Here is a 20,717-nt window from a genome sequence, read left to right as displayed (position 1 = left end):
ATCATCTCCAGATTTGTTAGTATTTATGATTTCTCTTTGAAAAATAAACTATGATCTACACCAAAAATAAAATAAAACATATTAGTTCTAATTTTCAAAGCATGATGGAAGATTTTGCTACATTATGATGAAAAGGAAGGCACTTAGTAATATTCCAGGAGTGGCTCATGAAAATTTTGGTTGTAAAAGTTTAAATTAAGACACAAACCAGTGTTATCAATGTACTCTAATGCATTTACTCTAACTTATCTTTAAAATGCCCTCTGCAAAGTATTTGCCTCTATTTTGAAAATATATTTTTCAGTCTAACCATTTGATTTGAACTTGCCTTTTTGACTTCTTTTGACCCTAAATCTAGTCCTCTCCTTTAGTATTTAGTCCTTATACTTGTAGGGATATAAGATTATCTACAATTCCAAATACATATTATCCTCAGTCATGGTGTAGACTCCTAAGAAAAGTAGTTAATTTGATAGATTTCCTAAAGCAAGATTGATTGTGCCAAGAGAGAGCAAACACAATTGAAACCAAATGGATGTGACTTTTCGGTGGCAATAACAGCCCAGGTGCCCTTGGTTGACTCTAATATTGTAGTAAATAAGTTAGTATGTTAGATTTCATAGCCCCAAAGTTGTGACACTAAATCCAGAGTATGCTCCCATGGTCATTTTAGGCATGTGAATAATCTGGAGAAGCACTGTTTTCTCCTCCAAGGATGGTTAGTGATTCAGATGAAATCTTTAGTTTTAACTTTGTGTTTCTGCTGCTGGGTAACAAAGCAAACCCCACTGGATCACAGGTATCTCCCTAAAGATCTTTGTCACTGCTAGGCAAGAAACATGACTCCTAGCATGTCCGAGCAGAAGTGGCCCTGGAGACCCTGTTGTTCAGTATTTTCTCAAGTGTTTCCACTGAGGCCTCTTTAAAGCAGAGGAGAGAGGTGTTAGTCTCCTGAGTCTTAGAATGACTTACAGAAGAAGGCTTCTTATTTATCTGAAGACTCTAAATAGTACCTTCTACTCCATTATATATGTCTGCACTAATACAAAAAAATTCAAAATTACCTACCCTTGAAGTTATTTGACTTTCTCTTTTATCTCAACCCTTTTTTTTTTTTTTTTTTTTAGTAAAATTGATGCTTCTATAAGCTACACACTATGTTTGCGTTTGACTGTGTACCCACTCACACCCAAGTCTGACAACCACTGCTTGGTTCAGTGTCTCTTTCTCAGGGTTGGGTAAGCTGAATCCTGGAGAGGGACTGTGACTCATCCCAAATCTCCTGCCCCCCCCCCACTCCCCACCATGACCGTGCAAAAACTAACTCCGCTCTTCTAACTGCCAGCCCTACCCGCTTGTTGACAATTAGGCAATTAAGCTATTCCCCAGAGTAGTCAAGTGTATTTCAGAGAGCCTTTATTTCTTACACTTTTCCACTTTGGAAAAATAAGTGCCTTCTAGAAACTGCCTGCAGTCTAGTGAGCTAAATATATTTTCAGTGGCGGATGAGGTGAGTGAGCTAGTTACCTATGAAGGCTCTATAATCTATCTGCCCATGGACTTGTGTATTCAAGCGCTGCATCCTTTTCCTAACTCTTGATAACCAAATGCTTCTCCCTCTGAAGGAAACCATTGGAAAAGCCTAAAGTATTGGCCTAAGTCACAGAGGAGTGAACAGGACCTCCAACTTCAATGGTTCTCTGAAAATAGTGCAACTACCATTTGAGAAGCTGGATGACTCTCAGAACGCCTGTTAGCAGAGCTAACGGGGAGTTAGTGAAAGCAGCTAGTGCTATGAAGAAGTCATAGTCAGGCTTAATAAATATTTTCTGCTGCTGAGTCATTCTTACAGGAAAAAGTACGCAGACAGGATCATCTCTGCCAAGTGCTGCAGAGGTTATCAGCGTGGCCTTAACCAAAATTTCCACCATCAGTGTTGCAATCTTCCTGCCCTGGCTTGATGAAGAACCCAGAGATGAGATGCCTTCTGACTGGGGCTCTGCTTCAAGTCCTCCAGATTCCTTCACAGACGGCGTAACTCTTGGGTCTTGGCAACAACCGAGTATAGATGAGGCAATGGAAGTTTCAAGTTCAGTGGTTAGCTCAAGGGCAAACTACATCTCTTGACTCTTAGCAGTTGTGGATTTAAGTGAGCCACACATTTCTCATTTAGATACACACTTTTGTTAAACCCTAAGAAAGTCATGTTGATTATATCTCAGTAAACAAAACATCATTTACATCTGCACATAGAGTTCTCTTGTAATTGTAAAAATTATTTCTCATTTCACCCCCAGTTAAAAAGAGACTTCGTTAGCAAAATATTGCTTTAAATGTAAAAGCACTGCTGAGTGGACAAGCTGCTTTTTCATATGTACCATTAATGACTAAAAATTGGGGGAGTTAGTGGAATATACAGGGTATAAGTAGGTAGCCATGTGATCATCTGCATACCAGAAAAGGCGTTGTTCAAGACTCTTTTTTCCTCTTATTTTATCTTGTCAGATTTGGTTTGACTCAAACTATTGGTTCTCTTAGAGAAGGAGGTCAGACCAGTTTGAGGAATAAGCAGCCTTAGAAGAGCAATTGAAGTATGCACATGGGAACGCAGGTGATAAAATCATTTTGGAAAATAATGAACAAGTAACTTGAGAGCTTGTCGTGAGGGTGGTATCACAGGTTATGCCAGGTTATTAATTTTCCAACTCAGCAGTATGCCTCTTAAAAAACACTTAAAGGAAAATGGATACGTTTTTGAAAGAAATGCAGTTGGTAGAGGAGATTAAGGAAGTGAGTGAAGTCCACAGGTCATTAGACCTGGGAAAGCAAAAGTATGTACATTTAAATAAGAATTGTGTATTTGGAAAAATATGCAGAACATGTGATTGAGAGAGCAGTGGTTCATCTACGTAATACCAAAGCACCCCCTCTCCGTTTGTTTCCCTTGCACTGGACGCTTGTGGAAATGGCCATGTCGCAAGAGAGCAGAGCCCCAGGTGTAGGCTGTAATCATCAGATTTTGCACTTTACTCCTCCTTTCATGGGATTTAGGGAGAGCACTGGCTGCTCAGTTTCCCCTTCCATAAAATGGGAAGCACGTTTGCCCTCTCAGAAGTTACTCGTGACCAAGAGCAATGCAGCCCGTGACTTATTTTTCCTTTCCCCCAGTTTCTCTGTTGCACAAATCAGAGTGGTGGCCCGCTGTTGCCATGGTGACACAGCACAGGGTGCCGTTGCTTAGAAATAACGTCAACTGGTGGCAGTGGGGAGGCAGAGCTGGAGTGGTGATCAGCCTGGGTGGGAGGAGTGCCCTGTCTGCTGTGGGGAGGAGGGGCTGTGGAGGAAGGAACAGGCCGGGGAGCTGGGTTTGACAGATCGTGTGGTGCTACCTGCCTCCAGAGATTAGCATCGTGTTACCTAATGATGCCCACCTGGGTTACATCAGAGTGTGTTACGATGTTAGAAGATGCACTTTGTTGCCAGGTTTGTCCTGTTTAAAAAAATTTTATTACTCAGAGCTCCGGGTTTTAAGTGCCGTAAATATTTGTTGTTGATTTTGATTCTAGCAGTTAGTTCAATTTCCTGAAAGGTAAGAGGGATCGTTGACTCAGACTCATTTCTGCAGCCCGCTTTATACTTGGGGCTTGAGTCATTCCTTGTCCGCAGCGATTTTAAAAACTATGGCAGGAAATTGACTTTTTTTTTTTTTTAACTTCTAGGGTGAGTGAAATGACGTTAAAAAAAAAAAAAAAAAAACTTGTTTTAATATAATAGATTGACCTCTCCCTCATTCTGGTTTTCTGAGTTCTGCTTAAGTCAAATGGTGCTTTGTAAAGAAATTTTCATTTTGTTAAATATTCATGAAATACCATCACCTTGGCATGTGTGACCCTCATGGTATCTTTTTCATAGTGTTCAAACAAGCTAGTAGCATTCTGTACCCTTCTAGGGTCTTCTAAATCGTTGGAATGTCCAATCCAGATACTCCATATCTGGTTCCATGCCAGAATAACCGTGTTCTGCAAAGTTATTGGGTGGTGTTGGACATGAAAAGAGGTTGCGGAATGAGGTTCTTCCCATCAGAACCTCTCTGGGATGTATTCAACTGCTGGATTACACATCTCAGAAATAAGGGGACCTGGCTATGGCCACTGTCTCAGGGGACGAGGACAGAGGAAGATTTGTTCTCTCTGGTCTGCCTTCGGAGATATGACTACACTGGGATGAGAATCCATGTGGCTCAAATATTGGGCCTTCACTTGCTACAGAATACCGGGGCCAGGGATGGCACCACTTGGAGCCCAGTCTTATGAAGGAACGTATTCACACCCACTTTCAGCGACCTTCCCACCAGCAATCTTCAGGAGCCAGTATTGCTCCCATTCAGAAAGTGCGAGACCCTCCTGTAGGTCTGAGACTGTAGCAGCTCCCACCACCACACCCATGAAGACCGGGCTGGGGGCATTATTGAGTTTTTAGTGCACACTAGCAGTCAATGTGCTGTTCTAGTAGAAGAGAAAATGTAAAAAAGTATTTTTTTAATTTACTTTTTTAGTTTATTTATTTAATAATTTATTTTTTTTTAGTAAAAAAGTAAACCTTTTTTACTAGTAAAAAGTAGAGTGCAAGGTTCTAGATTTGTGTCCTTTTTGTAGGCTGTAGCTTAAGTATTCAACACCTGCTCTATCCTAGTGCTCAGTGAAAAACCCTGTCACTTCTCCACCCTACCTGGGTGCCCCCTTGGATCTGGACTCTGGAGCAGGAACACAATGGGCTCTCCAAATGCCACCTTCCCATACAGATGCTCCTGTAAGATCTCACAGCTCAAGCAGCCTGCTAACAAATCTAGGCCAAACCCGGCGGAGCTGATAAGATTTCCACAAGAGTTCCTAAAAATACATCTCTCCTTAAGTCAGCCTTGCCAATCACCGTACAATCACAGAACTTTAAGGGCAGAAGTGGCCTTAAAATTTATTGCACCCCTTCCAGTTTAAAGCTAAGAAATTGGAGTCCCAGAAAGCTGACATAATAACAACAATGAGAAATATTTCCAATCACAACATGAGGATGGAACAAAACAAACCCTAAAGACAGACGTAAACTATGGACTGTGTAGTATATTCATTCACTTATTTGTCCATTCATCCACACACTCATTCAGCAAATATTTACCGAGTGCTTACTATGTCTTACAGTTTTCGTGTTGCACTAGCTGTCAGGGATACACACAGACCTGCCCTCACCGAAGTCATTCTGGTTGGGGGTGACATTGAAAAGATAAGTAAGTACCTATGTGAGTATCTAACAATGATAAGGACTTTGCAGGGAAATAAAGCAAGGTGAGCGGGAGTATGGAGATAGGACTGAAACTATATTACATCAGGGAAGTGTCCCCATAGGCTGACATCTGAGCCCTCTGACTATGTGGGAGAGGCACATTCTCAGCAGAGGGAGCAGCGAGGCCAGAGCCCTGAGGCACGCCAACATTTAGCTGCTCAAGGACTCACCAGAGGCAAGGAAGGGTGACTTAGGGGGAGTGAACAAGGAGGCAGGAGATCAGGGAAAGTGGGCTGCTCATAAAGATCAGTTTGGGTTCTTGGCTCTTGACTTCCATACTCAGGAGGTGGGGAGCCATTGGGAATATCTGAGCGGAGAAATGACATGCTCTGATCACATTTTCAGAGGATCTTCTAGAATAATTTGTTGAGATGGGATCGTATTGGAGCATGGTGAGAAGCAGAGGAGACTGGTTAGGAACCTGTCACATTAACCCAGATTCTGGTAGTTTAGAGGAAGGTGGCAGCCATGTAGGGGGTGAGAAGGGGCTAGATTTGGGATCTGTTAGAAAGGTAGAGCCAGAGGAACTTCCTAATGGGTCAGATGGGGGCAGAGAGAGAGAGAGAGAGAGAGAGGGGAAGGGAAGGGAAGAGGCGACAGAGACAGAGAAAGGGCACAACTCTGGGGCGTTGTCACCGTCTGGTGGGCTGAGAGCCATAAACTGGGGGAGAGAATGGTGAAACAGAGCCATGGGGATTTTGCAACCAAACCGCGTGTGTGCTAGCCTGTTCCTCAGCCCCTCCACACTCACCAGCCACAGGCATGCTAGCCTCCACCTCCTCCGGTCAACACGGGCCACCGGCATAGACGCTTTGATCTCTCTTGTCTCTATTACCTTTTACCTCAAAAACACACTGGCAGGAGGTTCTCAAGAAATGTTTGTTTAAAGCCCATACCTGGGTCTTATCTCACCACTAAAGATGTCCCAGGAATCTGTCAGTCGGCTCTGCACGCAGGTTTGCTCCAGCACCTGCCTTTTCCTGCCCATTGAGATGTGTGCACGTCTCACGGCTCCTTCTGTGTGGCTGCTCAGGCTAATCTCAGGGAAGCCACTGGCTCTTCTCCCATTTCCAGAGCGCCCATGAACTAACTGATCCAGTGCCCCTTGGTTGGAGGATACCCCCCATGCCCACTTCTGACGTCACCAACCCCCACCCCCCAAGATGCTTGACACACCTAGAGGCTTCATGATGTGATATGCACTCCCGGATAGCAGATACAGTTTCCATGAGGAGAGAACAGCCTGTCCCCGAGGTCCTCAACTCCAGTCACCCCCACGGGTATTCTTGCTAGAACTCAGGCCTTGTCGTTGCTGTAAATTGCCCCATGTCCAAAGCCTTGACTTTTGAAATTGACAGTGTCCCTTCTCTGCCCCGGCTCTCAAATGCCCAAGGCAGAGGGGGAAAGTGACAAAACCATACTTTAATTTTCAGAACAGGCTCACGCTATCGCACCGAGGTCGTGCCTCCTGGGCCACTTGACATTCTTTGGCTTGATGTCGTGTCCTCTGCTGCCGCCTGTGAGGGCCATCTAAAGCTTCAGGAGCTCTCTGGAAGGCTCCAGCCCCACATCTGCCTGTCCGGGCAGGTAGAGCATCTCCTACCAGACCCAGAGGGCAGGAGCCATCAGACAAAAGCTGCCCCATTTCATTTTCCTGCTCTCCAGCTGAAAACCAGGCTGTCTCCTTCACGCCTCACCTTCTCGCAACCCTGCGTCCGAGAAGTGAGTGGCTTCTTTCTCGAGGGGCTTCCACTGGAGCTGGTGGCCTCATCCCTCCTGGTCCCCTGGGTCAATTCCAACTGTCTGGCCCACATCTCTGTTGTGGTTCCCCCCTTCCACTCAGGAAAGAAAGAGAAGGCTGGAAGTGAGATGGGAAACAGGCTCTCTCTCGCTCTCTGGGCACTTCACTTAGTGCAGCCTTCTAATTCTGTGAGCAAAGTCCGGGTTCACACAGGGTCACCTCCCCAGGAGCGCACAGGCAATCAGTGCCCTTCGGACTGCAAAGCAAAGAGAGTTCAAAACTTTCCCTGTTGCTACATGGGGTTCTTGAAGCACCAAATACTCCAAAGAGCTCCAGACACCGAGTGTCCACTTCCCAGCTGTCCCTTCTGCTCCCCTCTTGAAGGTGTGAGCTAGGGAAACTGCCACCTGCAAGGTCAGCAGTGACATCCCCATTCTGACGTCGAGCCACCACTAGCTGTCCACGTGTCCATGGCCTTCTCGTGGCAGTGACCCTCCTGGCTACTCCCTCCATCTAAGAGCTCTGAAATTCTCTCCCACACCCTTGAGCTGCAATATTCAGAGGATCTTTTGTCTCTCATTATTCTTCTTTCTATAGTCTTGCTTGCTCCTCTTCCTTTTGCCACCTCTAAGTAACTGAACGGACTGTCCTTGACTCTGCTCAAGCCTTTCTCATGTCTCCCCTGAATAATACACACAGATGTAGATGCACATAAATTGATCTCTCTCCCTCCCTCTCCCTCTCTCTCTCTCCCAACCTTAATGGCCCTATTTTCTTCTTTTTTTTTTTTTTAATGGCCCTATTTTCAATTGGCTTCCACTTCCTGATGTCCTTCCTCCTGGGCAGAGCATCACTGTCTACACGGGCTCCAAATTTTGAAGCCCTCTTTGACTAATTTCTTCCCTGCTCTGTTCATTCCCAAAGATCATCCATTTCTAATGAATTTACCCCAGCCACACCCTCTTCCTTTTCCTTCTCACTACTGCAATATAATTTGCGGCCTCGATTATACCTAATCTCTGGACCATTGTCATGATCGCTAACCAAGGCTATCCACCTGTGAGACCTTCTCATTTGAATGCATCCTGGGTGAATCTACTGGGGAGAGCCTCCTTCAGCCAGGGTCTTGTCTAGATCCCACCCATGCTTCCCAGTATATACCATACCAATAATCCTGATGTTTTATACCTGAGTCTACTTAGTCTTATACAGGCAACAACCCTATGGCACTGTTCTCAGTGGGGGCAGTACCACCCTGTAAATTTAAGGAAACATTTCTTTGGAAATTTAAGGGAACATTTTTCCCCCATTGTTCAGATGACTAGGGGGGCATCTCTGAAATGTAATGGGCAGGAGTACAGGATTTTGGAATCTTGCAATGTCTGTGACTCCCTCCGAGGGAAAAACCAGCCCCAAGGCTCATGACTCTTGAGTGTCCTGCTTGACATTCACATAGATAAAAATCCTGTTTATAGTGATCTGGGTCAAGATCTAAACTGTGCTTTTTGCACAAAGTGTTTTTTTTTTTAATTTGATCTTTGATTTCTTTAGACAGTCTTAACATAACAATTTTTAAAGAATGCAACAATTGTATAAGTTGAGGCAAGGTTGTTCTTTAACATCTTAGGAACTGTAACAGGAATTGCTTGACATTTTGAAAAGCCACATCACTTGTCGTACCCCTGTCAGTCTGCATTTGTACCTGTCACACTCAAAATCATGCTACAGGCCTCCAGGGGTGAGCATCTGACTGCCTCATCCTATCTTCTAACATACGTGTACCTGAGTGCTGAAATTTCAAAATACACGTTGTTTATCTTATTAAACGTGACTTCCTTTGACATCTTAGGTATATTTCAATGTGGCAATAGATTGAGTTTTACAAATCATGTGCTCGTTGGATATATGATTTATTATTTTCATTTGGTGATCGTAAAAGTTATATTACAACACTTTTGTCCAAAAAAGGGAGGATTGGCAATTGTAGGTATATAGGAGGATAACATAGCCATTTGGCTGGTGATTCTGGAGAGAGAAAAGGAAAAAAGGTCAGCTGAAAAGCAGGCCTGTCCACCAGGGGCTGTGGTCAGGGAAGGAAATGGAAGTTCTGACAAAGACTTCTCTGGGAATTCAGGGGCTAGATTGCAGCCTGCAGCTCAATAATCATTTTTTCTGACTGCAGCCACTGAGTCCTGGACATCCAGGAAACCGGTAAGTGCGGTCAGTCTTAAATGGTATCTAATACAATTGCTTTTATTCTAATAAGAGCATCTCCTAACTGAATTATAAATGTTTAGATAGAAAACACAGACACAGTGAAAAAAAAACGTAATTTGAATACAAATATGTGTTGAATATATTATATCTGGCTGTCGTTTCAGGAGTATATTTAGAAATTTCTCGTCTTCTAATTAAAGATGGGATTTCTTTCTCTGCCCATTCCTGGAAATTGCAGTGAAAATGGACTGGAAATTTTCATGTGTTAAAATGAGACCTGGATTTTAGGAGTCTTTCACTTGCATTTTAAGATACAAAAGAAAATTTTATCACTGTTGTCATGAACATTGGCTTATCAGACTTGCCATCGTGACCTTGGGTGGCCAGTTTTGTTTTTCTCAAGGAAATGTATGTGAAAGTGCCTTCCAAAGAACAAAGTACCATGTAAAATGAAGGCATCATTGTTAGCCTTGGTTCTTTCTCTGCTTAGAATGAATTTGTGTTTGGAATGAGTCTTAGAAGAACATCCATCAAAAGTCTGTCTAACTAATATTCTGGGAAGGACCTCCTAGAATTTCATAGAAAGGATTTTTCTACTTTAGTTAGACTCCATTTAATTTATAGAAATTTAGAACTTTTAGTGAGTGGAAGTTATTTCCACCTGTCACTTGCACACGCGCGTGTGTATGTGTGTGTGGTTGTGTGTGAGGTTGTGCATATGTATGGTTGTGTGTGTGGTTGTGTGTGTATGTGGTTGTGTGTGTGTATGTGTGGTCGTATGTGCATGGTGTGTGTGTGGTTGTGTGTGGTTGTATGTGTGTGGTTGTGTGTATGTGTGGTTGTATGTGCATGGTGTGTGTGTGGTTGTGTGTGGTGTATATGGTTATTGTGTGTGGTTGTGTGTATGTGTGGCTGTATGTGTGTGGTGTGGTGTGGTTGTGTGTGATTGTAGGTGTGTGGTATGTGTGTGGTTGTGTGTGTGTATGTGTGGTGTTGTGTGTGCATGTGGTTGTGTGTGTGGTTGTGTGTACCTGCACATAGATGTTAGGCATATAGATGCCATAGCCGACGTTGATAAGGAATAGACGCTGTAAAGGGAGTTATATACCATTATATAGAATATACCATTTAATCTATGCTGGTTGTGGTACATATATTTATGGCTTTGGTGTTTTCGACCCCTTGATTCCAAACAGAAACTGAGCTCAGAGAGCTGAGGTGACATCACACAACTCATCAGGGTAGAGGAGCAACTAGAACCCCACATAGAAAAATCGATTATTACCACTAACGGGAATCTCCAAATGCCCTTTCATTTATATTTTCAGTAAATTAAAAAGAAACCAGTTTCAAGGTTTCATAAAGAAACATTGTCTTAAGGATGGTCACCTCTGCTGCTCCCTTCACTCCTTTCTTTCAAAGGGTCAATGAAGTCCCTTTCTACTTCTGCCCTGGGGCCTCTGTGGTTTCTGTATTTTTATTGGTCTGTTGGGCTTCTGGTGGGAAGGCCCAGTGAGGGCCCTCTTCCGGGCGGTGTGATTCCAGGCAGGATTACACCGTCTCGGGGAGGTAGGTCAGGAGGCTCAGCCCAGCGCTGGGCCGCAGCCTCTCTGGTCCCTCACCCGCCCCCGGGGGTCTGCATCTGATGGGTACGGGTGCGGCCAGTCATTGATCAGGGGACAGAGCACGCTGAGAGCTATTTTAAATCAAGCTCCAGAAATAGAAGTGGGGATGCTCAAACGTCAAGCCACTCGCAGGAAGGAGAAATCGTTCTTTAAATACATATTTGGAGAATTTAAAAAATTAAGAGGAGGAAACCCAAAGATTCTGAAAATTAGAAACTATAAAACTCAAGGAGACAGTTTCTTTATTGTAACTAGATTTACAGAAAATAAAATTAAAGGCATCCCATAAATTACTTAAGGGATAATGAGTCCTTGACTGTCTGACTCAGAAATCGGGTTGTTTAGCAGGGACCCTTTGATGAGCTCGCTAAGAGGCCCATGTCTGGCAGACAGCTAAATGCCGTAGGTGACCGAACGTGAACTGTTTTCCTTAAGGCAGTCTTAAATTTTGATCAATCTCAGCCTCAAGATCAGGCATGATTGATGTTTTCCCCTTCAAAAATGTACAAACTAGCTACAAAGCGTCAGCAAGGCGAGGACACCTGGGGTCCAAGGCCCGGGCTTGCCTGGGAGCTGAGGGGTCTGGAATGAGGGGAGGTCGCCTGGTTTAGGGAGCGCAGGCCATGCTTTCCAGACTGGCCTGCTGCACCATGGAGCAGCTGCAAAAGAACGTGAGCAGCACATTCTTTTTATACAGTCAAAAACCACAGCTTTCTGAAAATCTAACACCTAGAGGAGTTTTAAATGTATTTTGAAAAATGAAGTGTCATGTAAGTAAAGACCCTAAAAATAGCTTGAGATTATTTTGTAGAGTTGAGCAGCAAGTCCTTTGGTATTTCAGGAAATACTACAGAACTTGGTTTCTTTATCCTTGAACTTCAATCTTGCTTTTCCTTTGAAGATGGGTCCCGCAGTGAACCTCGATATTCGTTATATCGGGGCGCTACAAAGCAGCCTCTCTGTAAAGAGCTCCAGCTGAATGCGATTGAGGCTTGAGATGTCACTCACTGGGGCCACCAGCCCTCTGAGATGGTCTTCCCTCAGTCAAGGGTCCTCAAAACAATCCCCGACTCACCTCGACCAAAGGCCTGCTTCACCCTGAACAAAACCTACCGGCTAGGAGTTCATTTATTCTTGGAATTTTCATAGAATTGTGTCTGGGACAGACCTCTCAGGTGTTTTTTGCTCAGTTTGAGTTTTGTTTTGATCGAGCAGAAACACAGCCACTGAGAGAAGCCTCCAGCCAGCCCTCCTGCAAAATTATTTCTGCGGGAATGAGTAACCCCAAGGCCCTGTGATCCACTCAGGGCTGACATCCTTGTTTCCTCGACACAAATGGGGGTGGGCAGCGAGTAATGCTTACTACAGCAGTTCTCAAACTGCAGCGAGCCTCAGTCACCCTGGGAGGGCTTGTTAAAGCAGCTCGCTGGGCCCCACCCCCGGATATTAAGAGCCAGTTCCTCTGGGCGAGGCCTGAGAATCTGCATCCTAATAAGCTCTCAGGGGCCGCTGCTGCCCTGGTCCAAGTAGAACACTTTGAAAATCCCTGGGGTTTGAAGATCAAATAATTTACCCCTCGGGCAGATCCTCCCTCTCACCCCTGACCTTCTTGGCAGAAACAGGGTTAAGTCAGCCCCTGGCCCCTGCCTGAGTTTCCCCCCAGGACAATACTGAAATTCACTATTCAGAGCCTTAACCCTTTAGTTTAGACTTTGGTCCGCATTATAATGAAGATGAGTTCCTTGGAGTTGGAGGAGGATCAGGAGTCCATTTGGCAAACATTGGTTGAGCATATTCTTCGCACCAGGCCCTGAACTCAGCTCCGAGGATTTGAAACTGGTGGGGAAAGTCTATCACGCACGCAGGGCAAAGCCTGGCCCTGGCGGAGCTTACACTGGGGGGCAGGCGGTTCTGGAGAAGTCAGTATTCGGCTCTTGAGAACTGGGGAGTCATACTTCCAAAGGGGCACCAGGCGCTGCTGGAAAGTGGGCTAGAGAGAGGTCATCAGAGGGGGCGCGGGGGGGGGGGGGGGGAGGGGGTGGGAGGCAGGGGGAGGTTGGCGGGAGCAGGATTTCAGGATGCAGGGCAGGTTAGGCTGGGCAGCTCAGGGCTCAGGACCCCGAGAGAACCCCAGGCTGCCCGATGCCCGAAGAGGACGAGGAAGGGAACACCAGCGAAGAAACAGGGCCAGACAGACAGCTGGGAAGGAACACTTCTGAGTTCTGGCCGGGCTGTGAGCCGGAAGGGGCTGATCCGGATAGCATTGCCTGGCACGTTGGAAATACAACTGAAGCAGAAGTCGGAAAGAACTGAGAAAAATGGAAGCATGAGCAGAGCATTGGGAGAAGCGGAAACAGAAGGAACTGGAAAATAATGTAAGCAGGAGATGCTGCCTCCCGGTGCAGCCCAGAAACGCCTGGGAAGGGTAACAGGTGCCTGCATATACGCAGGACCAATGGCAGCATATTGGGGCCTTTTTGAGAAGGAGAAAAAGGTGCCCTCTCCACGCGGACACATTTCCCCAGGGGCGCCTCTGGGCGGATGAACTAGAAGGTGCTGCTGGTCGTCCCCAGGTGCCCTGAGTGCCGGGGAGTGGCCTCGGCCGCTGCGTTTGCAACCAGCCCGCAGACCAAGTCTGCTCCCTGGGGATGCTTCCCGCAAGTTTGGGCAGCGCAGCACGCCCGGGGTGACTGCCTGGGCCTGAGAGTGCTGGACCCCCCTGGGAGTTAATAGCAGCCGATGGAAGAAAGCGGGGGTCAGGCTCTTGGAAGAACACTGGGGGATTTGCATTTGGGGAAACTCCTCTGTGGGTTCCCTTCGGGTGCCAGATGAGTGGGTCTGAGAACGGAGGGGATGCTCCAGGTAAGTGGCCCCGCTGGCCCGGTCCGTCGGTCCCTTTGATCTGGAAGGCACCGGCCTGCTTTCAGCGTCTGTGGATTGGCCAGAGGGCAGGGCTAGCCATTGGTGCCGAATTCTAGCAGAGACAGGGAGCGGGGAAGTGCATTCATTCAATTAATATTCAGAGAGTAGCTCCTCCTTTCGTCGCCCTGGGTCGGGACAGCACTTCACTGCTTACGGAGTATTTTTTTGTTTCCTCTGTGACCTGTCCTTCATGGCAGCAGCTGTGTAATGTAGGTGGGAACTATTATCAACATCTTACAGATGAAGAAATTAAATCTCAGAGAAAATGACCTACCCAAGGTCACATGAAGGGAACCTTTACAGAACAAAGGCTAGATGCTGGCTCATAGGACAGGGAACTTTCCGCCATTGCAGAATGTTCTATATTGGCTGAGAGAGAAAAAAATTCCAAGCTCCCAAGACATTGCAGTCAGTAGCAATATGATGAGAGCTATGTAATCTCTGAATTTTGGAGGGGCTGAAAAGAAGCAAGTGAATTTAATTTTAATGGTAATATTCAATACAACTTGTTAAAATACTATCAACACACCATGTAGTAAATATGAAACTATTAATGAAGTACTTTCACATTATTTTTTGTATGAAGTATTTGAAATCAGTGTGTATTTTACACATAAAGAACGACCCACTTAAGGAGCTGAATTCATTGGAAATTCTTATTCTGTATTTAGGTTTCATAAAATTTATGACTTAAAAGTGGATTTATGTACCCAAGTCACTCCAAGCACACTTGAAAGTTTTCCAACAACTAAACTGAGGGTCAATGTTTAAGTTAAATTTACATCAATTAAGAATAAATAAAATTTAAAATTTAGTTCCTCAGTGGCACTAACCACATTTCAAATGCTCAGAAGCCACATGTAGCTGTGGCTTCCATACTGGAGAGCGAAGCCCTAACATGTAACCTTTCCTCCTGGGAATCTACAGTCTGGTAGATCCAATACGTATTTTGGTCCATGTGTTAGCAGAGTTTAGTCTCATCCTTTGATAACCATGACAAAAATTGGTTTCCTCCATCCTTTCCCATCATTGACCATCTCCTTTGGCGGTCTTCCTTAACCTCCTTCAAATCTGCTCTCTCATCCGTGTTCCACCAACTGCCTGCTGGCACCCATTCCAGGAGATGGAGGTTGTGATGGCCCAAGGGAGACAGTGTCTTTGATCACAGTAGCTCTGTAACTTTTAGGATCGAAACATAGAACAAGCTGGAAGAAAGAGGGGACTCATGAAAAGATAGCAATATATTTAGGTACAACGTGATGTACTTCCATTTCCTTCTGGAACATTGTTGACTTGCATAGGACTCTTGCCAGTGGGAAGCATGGCTCCTCTGCTTTTAAAAGCAAGTTGATCTCCCTAGAATCTGACCCTCCAAATTCTGGTTGGATTTTCATTAGTAACTAGAGATGGCAGTCTGTTTCTCCCAGGAAAATAATGACTGCTTACCCAAAACTATAAGCAAATTCCTACTCCATTCACTGGACTGGGTTGAGAGCATTATTCCTGTGTGGTTTTTAGGAATACTTGAATAATTACTCACTTGCCATCTATGCATAAATACATAAATGTTTGCCTGTTTCTTTTCCTGCACATGAAGCCATCCATGGCCAAGGTTGCACTGCCTTTGGGGATGAGCTTCTCCTTCATCTTTGTAGTCCTGTAATCCCATCAGACTCTGGTCCTTCGGACTCAGGGACTCTATGTAATATTGTGTAAATATAAACTAGATGTGGCCAACCCATCATTTTAAACCTCATTATTAGTGCCTTGGCTCCACTGAATACACAGACAGGAATGTTTTCTTGTCCCTTGCTTCCCTCATCCTTTGTTCTCCACGGGGGTTAGAGATGGGGGTTGAGGTAATGAGGATGCAGGTCCAGGCTGGTCTGCGAAACCTGACCCAGAGTAAATTTGGTTATTAAACTCATCTTCTTGAACTGCCTAGTTAAGCGAGTTGATGTTAGCTGCTGGGAACACAATGCTGCCAAACAGACAAGCAGGAGCCTGCCTGTCCCCTCAAATATTTTACAATTGGACTTAGGTATGTGTCATAGCTCTTGAGGTTGCCGATTTTCTTACATGCACATCCAATTATTACTCATTCAAACACTTCTACTAAAAAGTAAAAGAAGTACTGGGATGGAGCAGCATTTCCTACTAGTCCCAAGAGGTGTCTTGCTAAATAAATGTTCCATGATCGGATAAGCTTGAGAGATGCCATTGTTTCTCTTCCCCTATTAGAGACTCACTCAAGAGCAGAGAAAAACAAAACCCCTGTGGCAAGAAGCCTGTTCAGCCCGGTTTACCTGGAGTTAACGAAACTTAATTATCATGAGAGCTACTTTTTCAGGGACATTTGTGAGCCGCGCAAAAATTATTACTGTCTGAACTTATTTGTACATGCTGATTTAAAATAATCAACTTCCAGTTTCCGTGAAGTTCTTATTTAAAATTTTCTTAGAAGGACACCAAGGCTAGGCATGTGGGGAAGGTAGTTTGTAGCACATAAGATCTATGAAACTGATCAGCGTCTAATACTCAGTCCTTTACTCATCCTGAACCCAACAATGTTGTTACTATTTTAAGGATTCCATAATCCTTGAAAATATTAAACACAACCAAATATGATGATTTTAGAAATCTGAACTTACTAATTATATTTTTGTTGTAGATATGTGATTTAACTCCAGCATTCTGCAGAACAGGGCAGATGGTGACTCTGCTACAACCCAAACTGAACTAAACTAAAACTAACTTGTGTTCATCCCTTGAGTCAGTGAGATGGTCATCAGTTACACTGGTCGGTAAATATTTTTTGAGGACCTAATAGCCATGAACTAAGGCACCAATGACATAGAAATGACAAATACAAATAGTCCTTGCCCTCTGAGGGCTTACAGTAGAGGGGAATTCTAACATGAAGCAAGTAGTAGGAGTAGAGAGCAAGCCTAAGAGACCTAGAATTAAATATTAGGAACCTTCGACCTATCCATTTCTATGTTCCAATGTCTGCAAACTGGAAAGGATGTAAAGAACAGGGAGCTCATGATTCATCCAAAATGCCAATACCCTTATCATATAGGAGAGACATATCCTGAATGATGGTTGATAGCGTCTCCAACAATATAATCAATGGCCTAACTGTGAAATTAATCAGAAGCCACGATTGTAATATGCTGTTTGGGCGATGAGGCGCATTAGATGGGATTGTTTCGGAATGCCTAATTATTGTGTCTGCCACACTCATGTGTTTGAGTCATTCCTAACTTTTGGACTGCTGCCTAGATTATTTCTGCAGTACGGTTGCAGTTGTGTGTTCTCTCTCTCTTTCTCTCTCTAATGCATAACTTCCCTCACTAGCCTCTAAGCTCAAAGCTCTACACTGCACTTTTGCAAATTCTAGGTAAGAGCTAAAACAGTTTGTCAAAGTGTTGATTCCACCGAGTTTGGGTGTAAGTTGATGTCTTCTTTGTGTTCTGCAGGTTCATGATTTAAAAGTGCCTGTGTGGAGTCACTTTTGCTGGGAACTGCAGCAAAAGCCCGAGCTCTCGTGGTGTTCAGATCGTTCTTCCGTCAAATACACGTCACCCTGATCTTGCAGTGGATGAAGATACCTCAAATTGTCTGACTTTGCCAACTGCTCGATTTCAGAATCTAGAAAGGTGGGGAGGAAAGAGAGATCTGGCCAAGATCTGGGCGTCTAGGTGACTTATTTTCCAGCACCGTCAATAGCTGTGAGCGTCAGAACTGAATATTCTCCCAAGGAGTGCCATGATATTGAAGTCACTTTATTAAAAACAGTGGTGGCTGCAAATCGGTCAAGAGACTCGGACATTTACAGCCAGAGATGACACTGAGCATGCTTCTGCCGCGGCCCGCAGTCTCCAAGTGGGGCATATTGATTGATGAGTGACTGCCTGCCGATAGATTCTCTCCTCACTGCTTCCTGGATTGGACTTCACTAAGCAATTTATCACTTACCTTCCGACGCACATGTGGGGGTTTTCACAACAGTAGTTTCAGAATCACCGGGACCTGGATTGATTTCATCATTTGACGGAAACGAGCAGAATCCCCGTCGTCCCTTGAGCACCATGGCCTTGAACGTGGCCCCCGTCAGAGACACAAAGTGGCTGACGTTAGAGGTCTGCAGGCAGTTCCAGAGGGGCACCTGCTCCCGCTCCGACGAGGAGTGCAAATTTGCTCACCCCCCCAAGAGCTGCCAGGTGGAGAACGGAAGAGTCATTGCCTGCTTCGATTCCCTCAAGGTAAGGGGATGTGCTTCACGTGTCCCATCCTTGGCACACTGGACTGTCCAAGGGAATGTTCTCTGTGGTACTGTCATGGGGGTTCGACGGTTATTTTTAGGCTCTATTTTCTTGTTTGTGGTGACTGGTGGGAGATTTTCACCCACGTTTTTTAGTATCGGGCATACATAAATTTTTCACAGATCCATGTTTAAATTAAAAATACATGATGGTGTATTTTGGGTCTGGCATGACATTCATGTACCCAAGAGTTTTAAATCAAAGTCTGGCTTGTGACAACTGAAGATAAATATTTTATTAACGTTTGATCTTCTGGAGGTTATATAAAGGTGAAGAAATTGAATGTGTCACTTTTATGTGCCAGTTACTCTGATTCTCCTCTCGAAGAATTTTCTACTCTTGTGGCTTTCTTTCTTGACCAAGGGCTTCCTAAAATACTTCTAAATAGGGCTTTCATTCTCTCTGACAATTTGTCATGGCTAACAGAAATTATTGAGTACACACTCAATACTCCTGAGAACCCACTATGTTAACCCATCACAGAAGGAATGAATGTAATTCAAGATGGCATCTTTCAGCTCACTATCTGGGAGGGAAAATATAGCACGTCAGCAAATAACTAATATAGTAGATAGAAAGGGACACAAGCTTTAAGGGAGAAATAGACTTCCATGGGGATACATAGAAGAGAGAGGTGGCTTCCAGCTGACTATTTCAAGAAATTTTTTAGACGGTTGAAGCAACCCAAGTTGTACACCAATGTTGACGAGGTTTGGACTTGCAGAAATAGGGGAATTATAATGAAATATCTAATTGAAAGGAAGTACAAGTGACTCAGCCCATAATTCTTTGAGGTTTATTTTGCCCTAAAATATGAATTCTGTGAATCCCAGATTGTCTAAGACAGTCCTAGCATCATCATGTATTGTTTCAAATGGAGGTAAGATACATGGCTTAAAAAGAACTTAACGTTTATATCTCTGCAAAACTTCATATAAATAAGCTTACCAAAGAGTAAAAAAAAAAAAAAAAAAAAAAAAAGTTGATCCATGCTCCTGGGAAGTCGTACTGCTGGGAGTTTACAAAATAGTGACGTTAGCCTGCTCTTAGATATTGAAGGGTTGGGTATGTTTTGGGGGATGATTTCTAGCTTAAAGTAAAAAGTTATGTAGTTATGTCTTATGATATTTGTAAGTCAAAACTGAAATTTAAGACTTCATATATTTAAGTATATCTTAAAGGGAAAATTTGTCTAGACAGGAAAAGCAGAAGGATACATTTGTAGTCTAAGAGAAGTCTTTTAAGGGTTAAAATTTGAAAAATTAGCTGTTAGTTATCTTAATAACTACCCAGTTTTATCCTTTTTTATCAAAAGTTTATTAGATCAGACTTTAAAAGTATGAATTATTTTGTCTACACAGAAATAGATGGGTAAATCATAATTATATAAAGTAAAACAGTATAAGCATATTTTTATATTAGTATTTATTTTGCTTTTAGTCAAACAAGTAAACTAAGTATGTATTTGCTTCTGTGGATGTCACCAATGGAAGGATTCACTATAATAAGCAGTGTAGATTAAAAACTAGATCAAAAGAACTTCAAGATATGGAAACAGGTCAGAGACAAGAAATTCATTTTCCAGGTCATCCCACTTCCATTTATTTATTTATTTATTTATTTATTTATTTATTTATTTATTTATAAAGATTTATTTATTTATTCATGATAGACACAGAGAGAGAGAGGCAGAGACACAGGAGGAGGGGGAAGCAGGCTCCATGCCGGGAGCCCGACATGGGACTCGATCCCGGGACTCGATCCCGGGACTTGATCCCGGGACTCCAGTATCACACCCTGGGCCAAAGGCAGGCGCTAAACCACTGAGCCACCCAGGGATCTCCGCCCCCCCCCCCCCCCCCCCCCCCGCCACTGAGCCATCCAAGGATCCCCCTTCCTTCCTTTTATTAATCCAAGCCTTCTCTGGTTGCATATTTAGCATGAAAACAGCATTTTAGGAGATTTCTTAGAAATTTTAATTCTTCAAACTAGTTAAGGAGATATGAGGGAGATATGCCCAATGTATCAAGGCTAAGTATTTCTTGAACATCAAGAGGACAACGGCCAGACCCTTATAATTTATTACCTCACTGTGAATTCACCAGGACCACAATTGTTTGAGGATTCCAACCCACAGGGAAAGAATCAAGACAGGTTATGTTCAGTATAAAAACATGAACCAAGCCATAAGAATGTTGAGCTTTAAAGATCATTTTCAGAAGTGTCTAGTAGAATCATTTTCAAGTGTTGAAGCATAGTTGCATATTCTTCTAAGTTATCAGTTCCCATTTAAAGTTGTAAAATTTCAGATTATCGAATTTGAGTGTGATGCTATTTATTTTTAAAGTTGTGAAACTGTAGACAATGTGAAAGGAGCCCACAGGCACAAGAGTAAGACCCAAATATACATGCCTGCTCCACCACTTCCTCGCTTTTGGGGGGGTCACCCATCACTTTGTAGCTTTATTGTTTTGTCGGTAAAATGAGGCTATTCACCACTGAAATTGGCTCAGGAATGCACAGTACCCAGCACCATGCTGGCATATT

At 43.9% G+C, this 20,717-nt stretch overlaps 1 protein-coding gene across 10 annotated transcripts in view; it reads left to right on the top strand.

Annotated features, from left to right (window-relative positions):
- Positions 1-20,717, top strand: part of MBNL2 (muscleblind like splicing regulator 2) — a 161,613-nt gene that overhangs the window by 32,631 nt on the left and 108,265 nt on the right. For 9 of the 10 annotated variants that reach the window (XM_077855154.1, XM_077855157.1, XM_077855151.1 and 6 more), the window contains exon 2: positions 17,325-18,110. In XM_077855154.1, the coding sequence (XP_077711280.1) occupies positions 17,937-18,110 (174 nt within the window). In that variant the 5' untranslated portion in view covers positions 17,325-17,936. Of the gene's footprint in view, positions 1-5,262; positions 5,282-17,324; positions 18,111-20,717 lie in introns of those variants that run through there. The other variant, XM_077855153.1, reaches the window with a different exon arrangement.

Source organism: Canis aureus, chromosome 17 (genome assembly GCF_053574225.1).
Source record: "Canis aureus isolate CA01 chromosome 17, VMU_Caureus_v.1.0, whole genome shotgun sequence".
NCBI lineage: Eukaryota > Metazoa > Chordata > Mammalia > Carnivora > Canidae > Canis > Canis aureus.
The sequence above is the reverse complement of the archived record's forward strand: the minus strand, read 5'-3'. Positions and strand labels throughout refer to the sequence as shown.